The following is a 20,364-nucleotide window of genomic DNA, read 5'->3' as shown; positions in this document are numbered from 1 at the left end:
TATATATATATATATATATATATATATATATATATATATATATAAATACATTTAAAAAATAAACGCATTCAAATGTTCACCTTCTAAATAACAGTTGAGTTCAATAGAAAGATTTAAAAAAAAAAAAAAACAGCACAGAGCATATTGCAACAGATCAATCAGATGTAGTCTATAACTTCAAGGCTAAGTGTAAGTGTACCTTCAGATAGATGGTTGTCCTGTTAAGAAACAATAGACAAGTATGGGCACTTTAACTATTCCTAAAGCATATGATTTGTTTTAAGATGATTTGTGACCTGGGACAATTTTATCAGGAGCCATTTTCCCTTCGGAGTGAACTCTGCACTGAACCAGACTGCCCACAATCCCTAACATCTCCATTTTGATTCATTCAGTTGTAACGTGCACACGCATGTCATTTGCCTGCTGACTAATGCTCTGAAAACTCCTAACTCAATCTGCTCCGATCAGGAAACGGGCTCAGGAAACAACCTGCTTAATATATATAGCATTAATGCTATAACTAATCTTCCAGCTCGGGCGTGCACAGGGTTCCTAAAACAAACTGAAGGGCTTTCGTACTATGATTTGAGAAATCAACAGGTTTCTTTTGTTAATAAGAACTTTGTGTGCATGCATGCATGGCTGTGTGTGATCCAAGCTTAGACCTGCCACTGTAAGACACCTCCTACTCTTTATAACAGTAAGCCTTACTTTGGGTGGAGTTGTGAGTCATCAGCCAATTGTATTTCAATAGACTTTGCTCAGTGCGACCCCATCATTACTTTAAATATTGGAGTCATTGATTAACACACAACTCAAGCCATTTTGTGGTTCATCAAGCCTAACCCCCAACACAACTCCCTGGATGACTTTTCGTTCTGACATATTGGAAAATAAAGACCAGTCAGCATTAACTTTATCTCCAGGTCTGTGCAGAGGGTCGGATTTATCATTCAATGGTGCAATGAGTGGAGTCTTATCTTTGAAACACCAGGCCCCAAGGTTCCAGGGAGGTCCCCCCCCTTAACTCCCGGGGTTAAATTAACACATCACTTACTTGATTTACCATCTAGATCCACACGTCACCTTCCTTCATTGAAAATGGTACCAAAGCTAGACTGAGCAAATAACAAATCAATGCCGTTTTCCAATATCTTATTACCAGAAACCACAGGGAAAACCTTTCAGTGGCAACAACCATTAACAAATATCTCATAATCATGAAGCCAGCGGAATAGTGTGCATTCTCATTCAATTTCGAAAATCTGAAGGTCATACTAGCACTTCAGTACACTTTTAAACAGCATGTGCCATTAACAAAAGTTCGAGCAAAACATCTACTACAAATTGCAACAATATTACGAGTATACAGGTACTGTTTCACTACACAACAATGACTTCTGCTTTTTCTGACGGAAATGTTAGATAACAGAATCTGTACTGCTAAAAAAACAAAAAACTTTTGAACTTTTGTTCAAAAGCTACAGCTCTCGAATTCATCCAACCTACGAATTCAACATAGCATAAGGTTTAAAGATACGTGTTCAAAGCTAGAGGTGGGCGCGCGTTGTAAGACTGCCTCGTGTTACACCTGATTACATAATCACACCCGTCCAAATGTTGTGTTGATACTAGTGTTAGCCAAGTTACAGTACTTTGCTCTTGGAAATAACATTATGTAGCGTAGCTCTCAACGATACAAGTTATTGAACGCCACTGTCTGCCAATCGCCCCACACCAAAAGCGCTATTGAAGTAGCTGGAGGTTCTCTCCGCTCGGTCTCGGGCGAGGACTCCGTAAGGGCCACGTGTAACCACTCCCACCAGTCTATCCCATATTGACACGTGAGCACTGAATTTAGACTGAAAAGGATTTAAAAAATGCAATGGACCCTCTCCTGCCCAGGGGAGTGACCCCTGGAAGAAAAAAGTAAACTTGTTTGGCTAGTAAGCTCATTAAGGCAGGCTTGCAGTACGTTTCTACTGAATTAACTCTCGGTAAGCTTGATAAGCAATAAAGATTACAATGTTGAGCAGTTTCTTTAATAAGCATCTCGGTCTGAACAATAGAATTCTGCGATCGTACAAAGGCTTGCCCCGAGCCCATAATTCCCCCGTCTAATACAATTAGCCAACGTCGTTAATCAGTGAATAAAATATGCACCAGTAGGCTACGATTGCGAACAGAAACAAGCACAACACGAGTTAAAGTATAAAAACATTCGCGATACAGATCGCACGACCAACGATTTGCCGTTTTCAACAAGTAGAAAAGTTTCAGTTTGCAAGCAACTTATGCAATGGAGAGTGTAACATTGTTTCAAACCTCTAGTTCGTTGAGAGGTAACGTTAGGTAGTTATCCCGCTCTTCACTGACACAGTTTGCGAACTACATGATTTAGCAAACAGTTACAGTATCCGAGATTTGAACTACGGAATAATTTATACATTTAGCTTGATGCACTTTGTGTTCTGAATCGAAGAGCAGACTCACGGTTGGCTTTGAATTGCTGCTTTTTACAATAATTATCATAAAACTGATATAGCTAGCCAGCTAGCTAACTTTAATAGGCCCTCAGTGGAAACTAGCTAGCCAGCTAATAGTAATAGCTAGTCTAGAACAGAAGGTTGCATGCATCACTGAAAATATTTAAGTGAAATACCTACCTTTTTTCGCCGCGTGTCTCGGATTTTTCTTTGCAGCCATTGCGAGTGTAACTTTTTACTTGGAGGTTAGTGGTAAAAATTCTACTCACTCGATGCAATCGTCCTCAAAGCTTACACTAACGAACCCCCAGCAAAATCAAATCCCTATGCCCTCATAAACCGAAGCCCATAGCAACCCGTCCACTTTTGAGTGACTTTGTAGTCGCCCAGTTCAAACCTTACGAAGAGGTCGTGGGCGGGGAAAACCTAAAGGTTCCACCAATCACTGGTTAGTGGCTGTTGCCTTATTCAATCGTGTGGATACCCGCAGGTTAGAACCGCCTCGTTACTCCATATTTTTTCCAGCGTTGGAACGTGGCAACATGGAAGGTCGCGTTCATCGCGAGAACTCAATGGGGGCTTTAGAAAGATTTTTTTGGTGCACATGAAATGGTTACATAACAATGGCGGCTGCGTCGGTTCCTCCTTTTGTTGTTGAAAACGAGCGAAACATTGTTATTGGCGCAACTTTTGTTCTCAGCCTGAATGCACTGGTACACAAGAGCATGATGCCTTTAAATCTATAGAAAAAAAAAATATTTTGTAAGAAATTACAGTATTTCCAATCATACGTTGGAACAGGCGGCGCGCGCATGCATACATGAACGCGCAATTAGTATATAACGTTATTGTTTGGTAAATAAAGGGTACGTCAAAAATCTAGTTTTGGATCAACGGAATTTTGGATAATCTGAACACGCCCTTAAATAGTGTGTCACTACAACTTTGAAATGTCGACCGTGACTAGTGTATTTCTAAAAGTATTTGGTACCCTAGATATGTAGGGCACAGTTCAAAGCAGGTATTACAGCTATTACGACTACCCCCCCCCCCCCCTCCAAGATTGGGGGGTGCTACAGAAACCATTGCCACGGCTATGGCAGTGTTCAAATATACACGGAACAGTGTGAACTTTAACCGGGGTGGGGAGTAGGGGGTGTGAATCGCCACTCAATTGCTGACTCTCCCCCTGGTGCCATGGAGCTTGGTCCTGAATAATCACAGACAATGCACAATGCCGTAGATAACTGTGGAGGGGGTCCTTCTCACAAGGAGGCTGATTTGAGATTTGATCTGTTCTGTTTTAATCGGTATAGCTGATTCATTACTTGGATGGAATGAGAGAGAGAGAGAGAGAGAGAGAGAGAGAGAGAGAGAGAGAGAGAGAGAGAGAGAGAGAGAGAGAGAGAGAGAGAGAGAGAGAGAGAGAGAGAGAGAGAGAGAGAGAGAGAGAGAGAGAGAGAGAGAGAGAGAGAGAGAGAGAGAGAGAGAGAGAGAGAGAGATACTAGACTTTTGTTTAGCTTGGGTTAGGCATTCATGGGTGTCACTTTTTTTAAATGAAGATATCTTCTTTTGGAACCAGACTCTTCAATTGTATGATAATATAAATGTATCTATCACTAGCTGCATGTGTCTGTGTTAGTGTGTGTGTGTGTGTGTGTGTGTATATGTGTCTGTGTGTTTGGGGGACTACTACAAAATGGCTACACAACACCCCCCTCCTGGATAGTATACATGCCTTGCTTTTTAAGTTGTGCTTAAAAATCACCATATAGAGCACTGAGTGGTGGATGATGATCTTTAGTAAACTGAATTGAATTCCTGTAAATATACATAGAAAATCCTGAAAAGGACAGTTGCAGGTTAACTTAAAAAATAAATAAAAGATTGAAAAAAAGTGACTTATGCAATGCAAAATTTCTTCCAGTTACGTTATAGAAATGACTGGATGGCACTCCGCTATGTGCACTCATTTGCATCGACAGTTGCTTCCCATTTCAGCTCTTTAATTTGATAAAGCGCTGAAAGGAAGTAACAGGCACTCTCCAAAATGACAGGCCTTCTGGTTAGATATGTGAATCAGTTCACCATCTCTCTAATCCCTTGGTCAACCTCTGTCAATGATATAGCCTAAAATGATAAAACCTAAAATTTCCCTCGGGATGAATAAAGTATCTATCTATCTCTCTATCTCTATCTATCTCTATCTATCTAGCTCATGATTAAATTGCATTATTTTCCACTTGGATGAAAAAGTGAAAGAATTTCACAGATCCTTCAAAACAAAATGGGTGTACGCAGTTTTAGTCAGATACGTAATCAAAATGTTGTTCACACACTGATGCCTAAGCAGGGTGGGGCTCGGTTAGTGCATGGATGGGAGAACACCTGGGAAAACAAAGTTGCTGCTGGAACCTGTAGTAGGGATTGTTCGGCCAGTAGGGGGTGCAAAGGACAAAGGGCTAGTTTTGTGTGGAGAATCTCCATTGGACACTGAGATTAGTCTAAGACTATCTCTATCTATGTCAGTGAAAATAGCCCTTAGCAACTTTCTTTTTCCCTGGTGTTCATTTTGGGCCTGCGAAACCAGCCCAAAACACTCCAATGGGGAGACTGCTTCAAATGAGGAGCTCAGCTTAATCAAGCTCCCGACTGGCTGTGGTCGCTGGAAAGGTGGAACTTTTCAAAAAGGTAAGGGTGTCAATCCTGGTGTTTGGTTAAATTTCCACAAACCTGTCTCTCTACAACTGGCCAGCTGACCATTCCCCTGCATGCCTACACAGATCCTTGCCTATCCTAGACACTTTGATTCCCTGAGTTCTCAATGTAAAACTCAGAATACGCAATGCATTTTCATAGTCATTTTCAAGAGGTGATACACGAGTTACAGCTTTTCCTAATAGCACTTGAGGTTTGCCAACTCCCATTTTTCCCCCTGCAGGATTCCTGAGAAAATGCCCCCAAAAAACACTTCTCTTCACACATTCTGACACTTTTAAGACCACATCAGGCTCAAGCACCCCCAGTTTAAATGTATTATCTATGTAAGAATATTACATTAGCAGGAACTGTTGTATGTACTACAGTGATAGTGGGGAACATCCACCACATTTCTAGATGATAAATACAGTCACCTTATATCCAAAGTGGACTAAGAGAGTTATCACTTTCCAGATTTAGGCCCTGTTAAAAAGTTTTTGTACAGAAGTACAGAAAGAATACTCTAAATTCATTTCAAAATTCATCCCTACCGTTTACTTGCAGAATTTTGCAAACACAATCTCAATTCAATATCAAGTCTCCCCACATAAAAAATCCTTCTTTCAGCAACATTATTTCCTCCTAGACAATCTATCTAATTAGTTTACTAATTCAGTAAACTTTATTTATAAAATCACATTTCATTGAAAATGATGAAATTATGTTATCATACATTTAAAACATTGAAATCACTAGTACTCTCATGTAAAAAAATAAACCACGCACATGCATATGGATATGCACACAGAAACACACAGACAAAAAGACATATTGTGATGCTACACACTCTACAGTGATTGCATGACAGGAGGCAAAAAACTATACTTGCATTATATGCCTCTACATGATCAATCGATAGCACAGTGTGTTGATTTTATGTGTGTTATATGCCATCTATGCAGTGGGGCCACAGATACAATCAATAGCACAGCATGCTGATTTTATGTGTGCTTTTCCATGGAAGAGGTGAGCTCTGGACTATGTGGTCATGCAGGAGTAAGACCATATGTGGCTTTCTCACATCACTGTGTGTGAGAGGAGAGATGAAACCAATGTCTGCAAACATACAGAACTGTCCTTGGCATGAAACTTTCTACACGTGGCATAGCCACGAGAATATAGTGCCTTTTACACACAAGGATTTCAACATTACTAGAGCAACTCACCCCTTCTACAGCAATGGAAAGCAGGGGAAGAGAGAAAACTTACACTCAAGTTATTGTTTATCATTGTATTTAACAACAGTCTTACCAAGCACTTTTAAACATTTATAAGCTCTTATAAACAAACATCCTTGGACACACTTAGTTACTTCACTGGGGTTTAGAATTCTGTATGTGCAGTTTACATGTTGATATCACTCACACTGTCATTTAAATGCAAATGTATACATTTTTTCTTCTTGCCTAGTACATACTAAAATTATGTTCCCCTTTAGATAGCTTAGGGCAACTTTGCTGCTTAGCTCAGGTCATAGCAAAATGAAAATTACAGAAAAGTAAAGGATAAAATAAAGATTAAAGATGAATGATTGGTTTTATCAAGTCATATCAGTTCTGTCAGTTTACACCAGACATGTTGCCAGGCCTGACACACAGATAAGTGAAGCTATTACGGGTTTAGATAACAAACAACCTTGGGCTCTGACTGACAAGGCTGCAGCATTTAAGCTCCTCCCACTCTTCAGCCCCTAGTGAACACTTTGTTCTTGGTGAAGCTTTTCACTTTACAGTGTGAAGGAAGTGACTGAAGTGTCCATGGGGACAGGAAATAGAACCTTAAGTCATATCCACTTGCTGCATGGTTATGATAATGTTTACATAGGGTATCATACAAACTCATAACGCTGAACCCAGCCCAATTTTGCTGCTACATGATGAACAAACACAATGACGATTGTCCAAGGAATATACTTCCTAGACTCCTCTACAAATACTCATCCTGATGGATTACACTCCACTGCTGTACTGAAATACTATGCACTCAGATAAGATTGGTGACTGTGCGTATGACTGTGCTTCTGTCATTCAGTGTCAATGCTGTGTGACACTGCAAGAAATTACGATGTGCATGATTTGTCCCATCATCTTCACAGCTTTGTACATGTAATTTTGTGTCGTGAGGTGGAGTTTCCAGTTAGACGTGGGATGACCATGTTTGTTTCTATCATACTGGAAAGTTCTTGTTTGAATCATTATTGCCTTCAAAAACGCTATTGGGTCTTCTCCTGATCACAGAACTTCTGTCAGAATCTGTGCTGTCAGTGTGTGATATATCTTATTTAGAGATAGATGTAGCTCATGACATTTTTAAAGAATGCCATTGGTTGTTGTTTGTTTGTGTTTTTGATGCGTATTTGTTTATAGTCACCAGATTTTTTAACGTGATGTCAGCGAATGAGGATAAGAATCGAATGTGTATGTTATCTATTTCACCACAAGAGGGCGACTCAACCTTTAAAATGAGACTTGTCTACTTGGCGCTGGTTGAAATGCAAATGTAAGAATAAGAGTATTTGTGGGTAATTACACCATAGGCTAATGCAATAGTATATAGACGTGACTGTTGTTTTTACTCTTCTCTGTGAACATATGTGGGAATGTTTAAATCGGATTGTCACCCATTGAAGTGCGGCACCCCACGTGTAGCTATGATGAAATGTTGGCTCTGTAAAGTAATAGAATCTGGGGTTCACTGTTTCAAGGAGGGAATATCAATATTCTTACGAACTGACGCATAGGCTTCAATGCGGCATTGTAAAATTAACGATGGAAAACAGTGAAACGGTTAGGGGATGACTGCTGTTCTGCCACAGCGCAGCGGCACTCGAGCCTTTTCCAATCCATTGTGCTCGTGGGTTTTTGGGTACGCCCACCGAAGGCAGCAGGCGCGCGCCTCCAAAATCTCAATGCTACCATTCAAGTTTCTCTGGGAACCCACGCTTCCCGTTATATTGGGCTAATTGAGCTTGGATCAGAGAACAGGTCGTTCGCATGCTTTAATTGGGGGAAAACCCACACAGTCTACACCCTCTTAGCGTCATGTAGAAATGACATGATTTATTATCAGCACTGCTCCAAAGAGATTTAATTTTTACTTTTTTGTTTAACTTCAGCTTTTGTTGCGCGGCACATACATGGAGCCTGTAAAAAGTTGTATTTGTAATACCTGAAGATCTGAGCTCTTCGCGTCTGCTTTTTATCAACCGGGCTGTGCATTCCTCCATTGAACGTTTTTACTTGTCATTTGTGAGGGAAAATGGGCTGTTGCAGCGGGCGATGCACATTGGTCTTTCTCTGCGTTTTACAGCTGGTGAGTACTCTGCTGTATATTGTTTGTTGAGTGTGCATACACCGCGCTGTTGCACTGTTTCTCCTGGCATGGAACCTAAGTGTACCGCTATGTGGGAGTCAAAACAGTGTGGACTGAGCTTGGCTGGGATGCCAAAAAATACCAGAGAATTGTCCACCAGCCCAGTTCTCCGGGAAGATACACTATACAAGGCGAGTGAAAACGCATCGCAATATGAATCATGATAATTACATTGCTCCTAACTTTATTACATGGAGTCACTTGCTTTGACGTTCTATATTGATATCATTTTAGTTGACCATTAGTCCACAAATCTGTGACGGAATTACGATTATGAAAGTCTCAACAAAGAGTCGTTAATTGGACCAGTTAGTATTGCAACGGTGTCATCTAAACTTTATCAGTGACAATATACACTCAATGAGCACTATATTATTTATTAGACTTACTTTTTAGACTTATTAAGTCTTCTGCTGCTGTAGCCTATCCACAGGTTTAACACGTTGTGTGTTCAGAGATGTTCTTCTGATGATGCGTGGTTATTTGTCACCTTACTGTCAGCTTCGACCAGTCTGTCCCTTCTCCTCTGTCCTCTCTCATTAACAACGCGTTTCTGCTCACTGGATATATTTAGTTTTTCGCACCATTTTCTTCAAACTCTAGAAAATTGTGCGTGAAAATCCCAGGAGATCAGCCGTTTCTGAGATACTCAACCACCCTGTCTGGCACCAGCAATCATTCCACAGTCAAAGTCCCAATCACTGAGTGTACATTAAGAAATCTAGTTCACCTTCCCTAGAAAAAAAAAAAAATTGTAAAGAATAATTAAACCTAAGGCATCTAAATCTAATGTTAAAAACATTAAATGTAACAAAAGTAATTCAGATCAGGATCAAGATATCTTGCCAAAGCAGTAGAATCGACCAGCCTACTAAGGGCAAAAGGGCATTGTTGAGCATACATCTTATGGTGTTATACATTTATTTTGTGACCTGTTCTGGGCAACAGATCATAAGAAAGATATAGAAGAAAGGCCATTGCTTTCTGCTATGGAATGTAAAAATATCAAAGTTACAAAGAAAGCGTTCTCTCAGTCTTTTCATGTTCACTGAATGTAGGCCAATGGTTGATTAAATTTTACAATTTCTTTGAGGCACTAACAATTCTTTGAAAAATAGGTTACTTGAGAACCCAGTTCTTGTTTGCAATGACAGCTCAGGGAAGGCAAGGGATTAAGTAGCCAATCAGATGTAGGGGGTGGATAGGTGAGCAGATGAAGTGCACCAGGACTTCAGGATTAACAAGTGCCACAGGATGTTTATTGACCACAGTGAGTCAGGAGTGCAGTTTAAGCAGTACAGCCCCTTCTAGCACCCCCATCACAGAACTGTCTTGCACTTGAGGTGTTCCATTTTGGTGAGAGGGTAGAGTGCCCAAACAAGTTCTTGACCTGCATTGTGGCGATAAGGCTGATTGACTTTGGGTCAGGACGCAACCACCTTTAACAGATCCTACCTACAATAGATAACTATTTTCTTCTTCAAACTACTCCTGTAAAAAACATCCTTTCTTTTCTGAGCCACTATTCAACATAATATCGATCATCATGAGCGACGTTGATTATAAGTCTAACCGACATCAAAATGTGTGGTGGGTTATTTTCCCAGGAGGTCTTTCGTCGAAGCCCACACCTGTTTAACTTCAGCACTTTGACACAGGAAGGACAAAGGGTGGCAATGCAGCTGGCAGACGGTCTCTTGACATTTCCAGTTGAGTTCTGTCAGCAGAACAAGGGGACATGATGAGTCGAAAGCCTACTTTTGCACTGCCACCAGGAATACTGTCAGAGAGCTGTCAATGTGTTCAGCAGCTTTCAGGTTCAAGCAGTGGTAGAAGTAACCATTGGAGTGTTGAAGACCAGCCTGGATTCAGTGACACAGTGTTTAAATAAGGTGAACATAACCCATACAAAATACAGGGTTGTTGTGGATAAAGAACCTATGTACATGGGTCTCAACGTTAAATAATAATAATAGTGTCAGTTGCGTGATTTATTTTTCATTTGACATTTGCCCTTCTCTAATCTATTTTACCCAGGGCCCTGACCCTTAAATGTACTGCCCTAGGGGTCAAGTGGCTCTCCGCCTGTACAGTAAAATATCCAGTGTTAATTCAACTCTAGTGCACAAGTGCAACAGGGATCATGTGTACTCTATCAGAGTAAAATCTGCTTTGGCACAGTTGGTGTAACACTTTCACTCCCACCCAGTGAGTTGCACTGTGAGGTTTCCCAGGTGATATGAAGACTACTGTTGTGTTGGTGGTCTGTTCTCCTCTAATCTGGCCCTGAAAGGTGGTAGAGAGGTTAGAACAAATGCATTTCACCAGGTTGTTGGTTCTGTTCACTGTAGAACCCCTTTGGGAATTTGATGTATCCCAAAATGCATCAGGAGGATTGTTACCATTATGAAAATTTTATGCCAATGTAATTTAATGCTGCGAATTAGAGAATTTGATTAGCAAGAAAAAGTCGGTAAGGAACGGTGATGCAATGAAATGGCTTGCGATGAATCTTTCCGCAATTTTCAATACCCTCCAGGGAGCAGTTGCACAAAGGCGATTTGCAATGCAGTCGCTTGTGGTTGTCTTTACGTTGTGTTGTCATGGCTGACATTATTCATTTTTTATGACAGCAGTGATGCGACTGCTATATTGGTACATAACCCATGCAGTAGAGTCAGAGTGACTTCACTGTTCCAGTAAAGTGGACATTTTCCTTGGGTTTCATTAGATAATAACCTCAAGACGTCAAAAAGGAAATGAAGACATTCAATTAAAATCATTAACAGTATCTCTCTCTGGTAGCTCTGTGGCTTCACAGCAAGAGATGATGTGGAAGGGACTGTAAATACAATTATAAATAAATAAACACTCAACCAGCCTTTCCTCTTCGGCAAGTGTTTATCCTTGAAAAAAAGAACATGAAAAGAAGGGTTTAATCGTTAATGTGTTTAGCCTGGTCTGTCAACTCAAAAAGCCTTTCATAATTCAGAAGCTGTGCAGGGACATTGCATACACCACTATGTGTGAAAGCAGGGTAAGGATTATTTATTGTTATTATTACTTGCGTTGAGGAACCTCGGTGTAGACGTCTCAACGCATCAGTCATTCGGAAGGACTATGGACTCAGTACTTTCTTTTTCAAAGAGCAAATTGGGGAGATGAAAGGGGGATGAAATGAAAATGAAATGAAAAGCTGACATTAATGGATGGCGAGGCTGCTCATCCTGTTGAGGCATTGAGCTGCAGTGTATTAGTGTACCACATTAGTGGCCATAGTCTGGTACCCAAGCTGGACTGTGCCAGTACAGGCTGTGGTGGACAGCTGCAGAATTGCCCTGTTAAGAAAGGCCCTCACAGGAATAATGCCCCTGGTAGCTAGGGCACCCGTACAATAACAATGTAAAGGTATTCAACGAATAAACATTCATACTGTACACGCCCTTCTTCATGTTCGGCCCAGGTTGCTGTTTTTTCGATCCCCCTTTATTGATTTCCAGATACTTCAGACAGCGTGTATTAGCAGCTACATCCCTGTGAGTACTCCTCCTCCAGCGGCTCTCACTCTCGCTGTTGTAGCTTTGAAGTGAGAGCCCATTTTCGCTGGACTTTTTTTTTCTCAGAGGTTTACTCTTTCTGTAACACCGCGATACATTCTTGTCTTGCAAATTAGAGTCAACAGAAGTCATGAGTGGTGAGAGAAGGCTTTGAAGCTTTTCCGTCCTCATCGGGTTGGACGTTAATTGCTTCTTTTTTTCTGCCGTGAGCTGATGGGAGGCCAGCTTTGCTCTCTGGACAACGGCCTCCTCACTGCCTACAGATACACTGCAAAGTGAACACACCTCTTCATGAGCATACACTGTATTCAGTTTGTGGTTGGTAAATAGGCTGTTTGATAATTTAAACATTAATTTTAAGCCTTTAAACATTGTGCAAGTTAAAATAAAAAAATAAAAAAACCTTCACTGTGACTGATGATTCCCCACATAGCGACAGGCATGTGGAAGTCATTAGCCCCCAGTCAGGACCGCAGTGGTTCCTTTAGCTCCTTGTGTGCATTTTTGAAAGCACCGAGAAGCCCTGAAGATTAATGACTCCAGAAAGATAAAATGTGACAGTAAAAATGTGTGTGTGTGTGTGTGCATGCATCTGTGGGTTTCCTCAAGTGCACCAGCGCACAATTAATTCCAGATGAACAGCAAATTAAAAGACATAGAAAGATCTGGATGGGACTACAGAAAAGATAAAGATGATTTGGACTGAACTGGACCAAGATTTGAAGTATGACAGGGACTATTTGAACTTTGTGGGAAAGCAAGATTAGGGGGTTAACATACTAACTATTGTAAATAATTTCATTTGGACAAAATCTAATTAGAGGAAAGCCCAAGTTATTTCAGAACATTTATGAAAGGTAGCCGGTACTCCTTAATCGCCTTTTGAGAAACTCCCCCAGGTCTTGAAGCTAATTCTCATTTTCCACCACAGAGCTGAACCCTGTACCCCGCTATTACCTTCCACACTTTGTACCGTATCTGCCCCTGGAGTCTGCAGTCTGCTCCTTTTGGGCTTCTTATCAGAGCAGACCTGAGTGACACAGTTCCCTGCGTGGAGCTCCAGGTCTCTGAACAGTTAAAGGGTGACAGTCAGGGAGTAATCAGGGCCGCATGCTCTGTAATCAGCCTGGGGAAGCCACTCAAGTGAAACCAATTACTCCTGGAACCAGGAATCAGGCCTCTCCAAGGAGCTGGGCCTGGGTGCACACTCCTCAGTCCCGCCCGGCGACTGAGCCTGCCAGCTGATTGGTGGAAGATCACACAGGAGTTGAGATTCAAACTCAAGCTGCTGCTGTTTAGCTGGCGGACTTCAAGTCTCAGTTTCGTTTTACTGCCTGTGGGTGCAGGAATTGTATGTGTGTGTGTTTGGTTTTATATGTGATTGTGTGTGTGATTGCATGCCTGTGTGTGTCTGTATTTGTGTGCATGTATGTGTGTGATTGCGCCCTTGTGTATGTGTGTGTGAGAGGCTTGTGTGCTCACAACGGTTCCCAGTGATTTTTGCTGTTCACGGCTCAGTTTTTTCTCTTGTGTTGTTACTTTTATGTTTTAAGTCTGGATTGCAGGTGCTGGTGCAGTACCATGTGTTTCTCAGGCTGGGTGGAACTGTGAGAACATGGCATATGGAGATGATACATTTTATAAGTTAAAAGTAAAATGCTTTATTCATTTTATCTTGAGGTTTTTTCTCATCCTGCCCTCACAGCTCAGTAACTATTTCTGTCTTCAAACAAGAACATGCGCACTTGTGTGTGTGTGTGTGCTCTGGTTTGGGTAATTTAATATCCAGCGGATTTATACGCATGTACTCTCTCCACGCACGGTACTGGTGTTGCTTCTCTAAAGCACTGTCAGTAAGTGTTCCTCATGCAAGCTGCCCCACTGCTCCCTTAAAAAACAGCAAATTTTATCAAATAATTGAAAAAATTGCTGTTCAGTTAAAAGAGGGTCGTTCCACCCTGGCCAGCAAATGCCTAGTGTCCGTAAGCAGTCCTCTGTCTGCACAGCTGACACCACAGCGGCTCACTGTAGCAGGCAGAACAGGCCAGGCAGTCGAGGTGAGGACCAGTTTTTAAGAGACAGAAGAATAGTCGGCGGACGGCCTTGCTGCTGGCCAACTGTTGAAGTGCCAATTTAAAAAATGTGTGGCACAGCAGTCCAACAGGTGTGGGTTTGCAAGGATTAGATGCATGTGTCTCTCTCTCGCTTGCTCTCTCTCTGTCCCTCTCTCTGTCCCTCTCTCTCTCTCTCTCGCTCTCTCTCTCTCTCTGCTGTAACACACGGAGGCTCTGATGTAACAAATGTTGATGTGGACCACAGTCTTGCGCTCATCCTGTAGTCTTTCCACAGGTGTGGCGTTTGTAAATACACCTGCAGTGTCAGCACTGGAAACTGCTGAAGCACACGCCATGCTGTAGACATGGGAGTGTCATGTGTGTCAAATGTCAAATGTCAGTTATTTCATTCCATGCATGACGTGTTAGGCAGCTGAGCACAATTGTTTCTGTCTGTCAGATGTGTGTGTGTGCGTGTCAGAGAGAGAGAGAGAAAGATAGAGAGAGAAAGAGTGAGTGAGAGAAAGATAGCTAGGAAGAGAGAGAAAGATAGGTGTATATATATATATATATATATATAGAGAGAGAGAGAGAGAGAGGTTGAGCATGCTTTGTTTCAGGGTTATCTCCAAGGGTGAATTTAAACAGACTGAACACGTCTCTGTAGCAGTACATAACAACCATAGCTCTGCGAGGATTAATATTAATTACAACGGAAGGAAGCTCATTTTTTATGCAGTTTTTTCTTTTTTTTCATTTTCATCACTGAATGTTTAAAGGATAAGGCCGGCATAATTTTATATTTTTCTTATTGTCAACATACCCCATGAAAAGCCCAAAACTTCAACTCTACTGTCTGATTATCAATACTGTCTGACATTCTCCTACCCCATTTAGCACCCAGGAAGCCAGTGCTTCAAATAGCGCACTAAAATAATTAAATTTGGCTCTCTTTAGGGATCCTCTACCACCAAATGCCTCTCATAGTGACATAGTGAGAGTCGGCTTTGATAACCAGCAGGTTGCAGGTTGAAATCCCAGATGTGGCACGGCTGTTATGACTTTATCGTTAGGACAAGCAGATCAAAACAAGATAACATACTGTAGGTGCATTCACCTGATACTGTATACGAGCTGCAGTGCTATTTCTGGCTTACAGCACTCCTAACCCAGGGAGCGTACGTGTTACATCACTCAAGCACTAATGCAAGGTAACTGTGCAAACCATCACTCAAAGTACAAATATAATACAAAGTACTGAATACACACAGATTTCATACATAACAAGCCCTAAAATATTAAAAGCATGAAACAAAAAAATACCATAATAACCGCCCTTAAGGAATAATAAACACAAAGTATTTAAGACCGTGGCAAAGTGTCTTAGCACAAGTGTCTTCATTCAACAAAATGGTGTGATATGAAACAAATTCTCAGTTAAGAAATGCTGCTTACAGCATGCTCAAATAAAACCATATGTTAGAAAGTACCTGTTCGTACCACCATCATATTCACAATTTCATATAGATGATTTACAGGTTTCTGAAGGCTATATTCCATAATGTGTATTCAGAAGCTTGCATATATGCAAGTAGAGATCTATGCATACATTGTATTTTATTGTTGTACATTACATTTTTACATTTAGTAGATGCCCCTGTCCAGATTACATTATTCACATACAATCCATTTATAGAGCTGGATATTTACTGTTGCAACCACAGTGCCTTGCTTAAGGGTACACCAGCAGTGCTTTGCCTGGGAATGGAACCGACCCTAACCCAACCGTAACCCAACCCTAACCATGAAGCTCCAATGCCTCCTCTCTTAACAAATACATAGATGTGCCCCAATACTCCAAAAATGCACCCTCCTTTCTGTCACGTTTCATGCTTGTCATGTCATGTTTCATTTTTAGTTATTGTCTTAGTTATTTTATTGTCATGTCACGTATTATGTTAGTCTAGTCTCGCCATGTTTTTATGTTTTATTTCTTGTTTCATTTTCATGTCATGTTACGTTTCATATTTAGTTGTTACGATTTAATTGTTAGTCTTGTCACGTCACGTTATGTACTTTATTCATGCCACAGTTTGCAAACTTATGTCACTATTTATGTTGTTTCATGCTATGTTGTTCCGTTCATTGTTTAGCATACACTTTTTTGTGTCTTTCTGCAAACCTTGCATTCATGCTTTCTCTCTCTCTCCCTTTCTGTCACTCATGCTTCCCTAATTGTTTCAATTTCCCTTGTCTTCTTACTAATCAACTAACTTTAGATCAGGATTGGGTAATACTAATATTCTAACCATGTGTTCATGTTACCTTACGTTTCTTGTGCATGTCATTTACTAATTAACTAGTGCTAGGGCAGGATAGGTTTATTACTAACGATTACTAATTTTCTTGTTAACTTGTCAATCCTCCACAACTGATTTCCATTCCAATGCTGCTCTCAAGCTAATTGTCTACACCTGCATATAAGCTCAGTTCCATGTCATGTCTAGGCAGAATTGTTGCCTCCTGTTTTTTCAGTGCACCTTTGAGCAGTTTTCCAAGCCATTGTCTACCTGTTAAGATCCAACCCTGTTGATTGACCATCATTATTGATTTCTGTTTTGTTGACCATTGCCTGCCTGTACCACAAGACCTGCTGTCTTTGTGCTTTTGCCCTGCGGAGCGGACTTGACTCTTGGACTGCTTTTGACTCCGAGCCTTGCCTGCCGTCCGTCTGCACTACTGCCCCGCTGACAGCTTTCCTGGTTACTGGACTTTTTGCATGGTTTATTGATTTTGAGACTGCCTTCTCCCTCGGTACTGTACTTTGGTTTTGGCTGGATTTTATGTGTATGAACTTTGCTTGTTTTTTTTTTTTTTAAGATATTTTTTAGGCCTTTTTTTCAGCTTTATTGGACAGTATATAGTATAGAGAGACAGGAAGAATGGGAGTGAGAGAGAGGGGAGGACATGCGACAAATGTCAGACGGTCGGATTCGAACCGCCGACGTTGCGGCTCGCAATGAGCATGCGGTCAGTGCTCTACAGGCTGCGCCACCGAGACACCCTTTGCTTGTTTTTTGACTACACTCACTGGACATTCCCTGAATAAAGCCCTGATGGGACTTTATTACATCTCTGTCTGAGTCGTGCATTTTGGGTCCAACCCCCCACGCACCCGTCTCACTTTCCTCCACTCGTCTCCACCCCCCCCCAATACTTCCAGTTAGGCGGAGGAGTTGAGTGAAGGAAAGGAGGATACATTTTTTTGAGAATTGGATCTTCTGAATATACCATATGGCTTTCCTAAAGCAACATTGGTTTTCATTATTCCTGATTAGAACAGGTATGTGTGGGGAGCAAAGAGGTTCTGTGGAGATTACAGAAAGACATGGGGCAAGCTGGTGAATTATACTAACATTAAATGTTAACTATAAAAATGTATATTGAATTAAATATACAGGCTCTTATGTCCTCATAATCACAGACAAGCTACCAGGAAACAGGATACAAGATGGCCTCCAGGCACAGCAGCAGGGCTAATTGGCCCATTCTGTCCTTTCTCAGGCATTGTGGGTAAAGAGACTACGCACTCCGCAAGCTAAGCACATTTTACTGCTCATGTTCGAATAATTAGCAGCTGATTTGCATCAGAGTGATTGTTTTCCTACTTCAGATGTTCTGAAATCCAGGGTGTTGTGCCAAATTTGCACACGGTGCGTGTGTAGTCACTTAATTACTGCCTGTGCCTTCAGATAGTTGGAATTTAGTTCAATTCTTTGCTGAATTTACTGATTTATAGAGCTTTTGTGGTGATATGTTAGAGGTAAAATTTTATTCTATGTTGTGGTGAAAGCGTCTCTGTCTGTGATGATCATACAGCCATAGTAGTTACAGTAGCCTACATGTGCTAATCAGGGTAGCGCCTCATTCAATTTCAGTGTCTTGGCTGGTGCCCCCATGCATAATTACATAATTGATGCAGCCGATTTGTTTTATTTCGTAAAACATGGCAAATCGTTCACATGAATTCTGTGAATTCATGATTCGTTTTGAACTTTTTGAAGAATTCTGAAGCTGCCGTGTAATCTCTAAACTTTGTTGTTCTTGCACAGGATTGTGGGTATATTTTTCTTAGGGAGTTTTTAACAGGAAGGGCTTGAGTAGGGCACACAAAGGATACAATCAAGCCCTCCAGCACCTGCAAAATAGGAAATGGGACAGTGTAGCCCCCTTGGAGGCTGGTAAGGGTGCAGAGATTTGCATAGGAGCTGAAGTGTGGACAGTGGGGAAGGGCTGTGTGAACACCTGGGACTGTTCCTGTGGCAGCTCTGCCAGATGTAATCTCTTCCTAGTGAATTTACCAAAGAAGAAGTGAGAGACCAGTGAAGGCCTTATAAGGACAGACAGTTCTTCCATGAATCCTAAGAGAAACTGTGTTCGGTGCTATGCAAATGGAGTCAAAGACCTTTGTTTTTTGTTTTTTTCTTACAAATTATTTGATTGTATCGCAGGATAGCAAGTATTGTGTGCCATGACACTCCACGTGCGTATTCCAATGCTTGCTTTTGCTCAGAATTCAGTTTTAGAAACGACGCTGTAGCGATGAAGGTTTTTTCACTGCCAAGTGAAGCTGCATGAGAACTTGAAAAGCGCCATGCTGAGTTTCAATAGCAGATATTTATGAATATTTATGAATATGTATATCATGTTTTTCAGTAGAGATGAACAGTGCTGCAACAGAAAAATGTGTTTGAACACACTTTCACTGTATATGCATTTACAGCAGGGCTGTCAACTTTGTACCGTAACATTCAGTTTTAATTTTTTTAAATTAAACTCAAACAGTTTATATACTGTAGGTGTAACTGAGATCAAAGGTACTCTGTCAGAGTAGAATGCACTCTATCAGTTCATTTCACACTCAATATTTTTCGGAGCACTGCCTGGAGCCATATTCGATTCAATCCAGCACCTTGAGAATTGAGCGTTCTTTGTTTTTTCATGTTCTTAAATGATGAATCGCAGAAAGATCATTCCCCCCCCACTGGGTACACTGGTCAGATGCTCCTTCTGTCTGCTATGGGAGACTTTAATAAAGACTCCAAATCAGTCAAGGAGGCTCTCACATACTGTGCTCTTGAATTTGTTTCACATGAAATTTGGGAAAGAAAGAGCAAATATGAGTGGGAGGAAGTGGCAAGATTTCACTGATTAAACAGTGAAGTTCACATCACTAACACCACTTCCACACTGTCAGGACTCGGACATGAGCCCAGGCATGAAGGGCTGAGAGAGAGACACTGTGTGAGAGTGTGTGTGTGTTTGAGTGAGTGTGTGTGTGTGTGTGTGTGTGTGTGTGTGTGTGTGTGTGTGTGTGTGTGTGTGTGTGTGTGTGTGTGTGTGTGTGTGTGTGTGTGTGTGTGTGTGTGTGTGTGTGTGTGGTTGTGAGTGCGTGAGTGAGCGTATATATGTGTGTGGGAGGGGGTGGGAGGTGTTAAGTGGAAGTGAAACATCTCCTCCTGACTTTCCTTCATTTTTTCTTTTGTCCTTCTGACTCTGCCCATCCTGCCTGGCTGTGAAAGCCATCTGCTGCTCTGCCCAGGGGTCCCTGGCATCAGAGGAGCCGGAGCAGAGAGCACTGTTTTAGCTGTGTTTGTTAGTCACTGTTTTATACTGTTTTATCTTTGTTTGTAACTCACTGTTTTATACTGTTTTATCTGTTTGTTAGTCACTGTTTTATACTGTTTTATCTGTGTTTGTAACTCACTGTTTTATACTGTTTTATCTGTTTGTTAGTCACTGTTTTATCTGTTTGTTAGTCACTGTTTTATACTGTTTTATCTGTGTTTGTAACTCACTGTTTTATACTGCTTTATCTGTGTTTGTAACTCACTGTTTTATACTGTTTTATCTGTGTTTGTAACTCACTGTTTTATACTGTTTTATCTGTGTTTGTTAGTCACTGTTTTATACTGTTTTATCTGTGTTTGTAAGTAACTGTTTTATACTGTTTTATCTGTGTTTGTAACTCACTGTTTTATACTGTTTTATCTGTGTTTGTAAGTAACTGTTTTATACTGTTTTATCTGTGTTTGTAAGTCACTGTTTTCTACTGTTTTATCTGTGTTTGT

At 41.0% G+C, this 20,364-nt stretch overlaps 2 protein-coding genes across 2 annotated transcripts in view; one reads left to right on the top strand and one right to left on the bottom strand.

Moving 5' to 3' along the window:
- Nucleotides 1-2,845, bottom strand: part of asph (aspartate beta-hydroxylase) — a 24,515-nt gene extending 21,670 nt beyond the window's left edge. Inside the window, exon 1 of the mRNA XM_061253937.1 lies at nucleotides 2,670-2,845. Within this exon, the coding sequence (XP_061109921.1) occupies nucleotides 2,670-2,709 (40 nt within the window). The 5' untranslated portion in view covers nucleotides 2,710-2,845. The remainder of the gene's footprint in view (nucleotides 1-2,669) is intronic.
- Nucleotides 2,846-8,252: 5,407 nt separating this feature from the next.
- LOC133137240 (sodium/potassium-transporting ATPase subunit beta-1-interacting protein 3-like) overlaps nucleotides 8,253-20,364 on the top strand; it is a 36,432-nt gene continuing 24,320 nt past the window's right edge. The window contains exon 1 of the mRNA XM_061255378.1: nucleotides 8,253-8,562. Within this exon, the coding sequence (XP_061111362.1) occupies nucleotides 8,509-8,562 (54 nt within the window). The 5' untranslated portion in view covers nucleotides 8,253-8,508. The remainder of the gene's footprint in view (nucleotides 8,563-20,364) is intronic.

This window comes from Conger conger, chromosome 9 (genome assembly GCF_963514075.1).
Source record: "Conger conger chromosome 9, fConCon1.1, whole genome shotgun sequence".
Classification (NCBI taxonomy): domain Eukaryota; kingdom Metazoa; phylum Chordata; class Actinopteri; order Anguilliformes; family Congridae; genus Conger; species Conger conger.
Note: the sequence above shows the minus strand (reverse complement) of the source record. Positions and strands in the feature narration are given on the sequence as shown.